Here is a 1138-nt window from a genome sequence, read left to right as displayed (position 1 = left end):
TACTGTCCCTAGCTCACTATCTCAAGTGGCCTTAGACTCCTCACCCTTCCTTCAGGATGAGGGTTTCTTCCCTGTAGCAGCCTTCCTTCTGGCTCTGCCCTCTGGAAAGAAGAACAGCTTTTCCTGCTGCTTCAGATCTTTTATTCCAAGCCCTCCTCTTTTCCTATTGGTCAATTTTGGCTCCAAAACCTCTCAGGGGCTTCTGGGAGTTGTAGTCCCAGCCTCACCTACTGCTAGCCAGGCTCCCTGGGCCTAGTAGGCCTCTGGTGGCACAGCCCAGATCACAACAGAGCCACACAATATGTGTAAAAGAGCCACGTATGGCTCCTGAGCCACAGTTTGGCCACCCCTGCCTTTGTGCCTGCCTCCAAGGTGACCCAGGGCACGGACACTGTGCAGAGGGTTTCCCGAGGGCGTCCAGCGACCGGGCGGTGTCCTCGTGTGAGTTCAGCTGTCGTTCCTCCGGTGCTGAGAAAGCTTCACTCTCTTTCTACCCCCTGCAGAGGCTGAGGAATCAAACCGACGAAGAGATCAGAGTCCACCAGGACACGGAGAATTTCCTCAAGCATCAGCTGATGGTGAGTGACACGGAGATTTCCGGAAACCCTTTCCACTTGTATAAACGATATGTTGTTACCCTCCCTGGGAAGGGCACGTTATAAATGCAAACAAACAAATAAATAAATAGATGGTTGTAACACTGTTGAACAGTTTGATCCGAGTCCAGCGGCACCGCAGAGATGAACAAAATTGTCGGGATATCAGCTTTCAGGAGTCACCAGTGGTCTGACTCAGTCGAAGGCAGCTTCATGGGTTCATGTGACATATTCCATAGTTCTGCAGGGCAGGCAGCCATTTGGTGGGACCTCGCTGGATCCCTCCCTCCCCTGTGCCTCCCTTTACTCCTCCTTACACTGCATGCCAAGCACCTGTGGGTTTGCCCAGCCGATGCTCTCAACCACTTTGAACAGGGCTGACCTCTTTGCCCAGACCTCTCCGGCAGCTGCAGGGCCAGCCCTGTGGGGCCGCAGGCTGATGGGGGTGTATGTGGGGTGTGTGGTGTAGGAGCAGCATCCCTTGAAGGAAACGTGTACCGGCATGCTGCCAAGAGCAGGGCTGGCCAAACTTGCTTCACGCC

General features: G+C 54.3%; 1 protein-coding gene across 1 annotated transcript in view; it reads left to right on the top strand.

The window, feature by feature from the left end:
- The window catches only part of IQCG (IQ motif containing G), a gene marked incomplete at its 3' end in the record, with an annotated part of 24955 nt that extends 24377 nt beyond the window's left edge, over positions 1 to 578 (top strand). Inside the window, exon 7 of the mRNA XM_015416632.1 lies at positions 504 to 578. Within this exon, the coding sequence (XP_015272118.1) occupies positions 504 to 578 (75 nt within the window). The remainder of the gene's footprint in view (positions 1 to 503) is intronic.
- Between the last annotated feature and the right edge of the window lie 560 nt (positions 579 to 1138).

Source organism: Gekko japonicus, unplaced genomic scaffold (assembly GCF_001447785.1).
Source record: "Gekko japonicus isolate JY-2015 unplaced genomic scaffold, Gekko_japonicus_V1.1 scaffold4872, whole genome shotgun sequence".
Classification (NCBI taxonomy): Eukaryota; Metazoa; Chordata; class Lepidosauria; order Squamata; family Gekkonidae; genus Gekko; species Gekko japonicus.
Note: the sequence above shows the minus strand (reverse complement) of the source record. Positions and strands in the feature narration are given on the sequence as shown.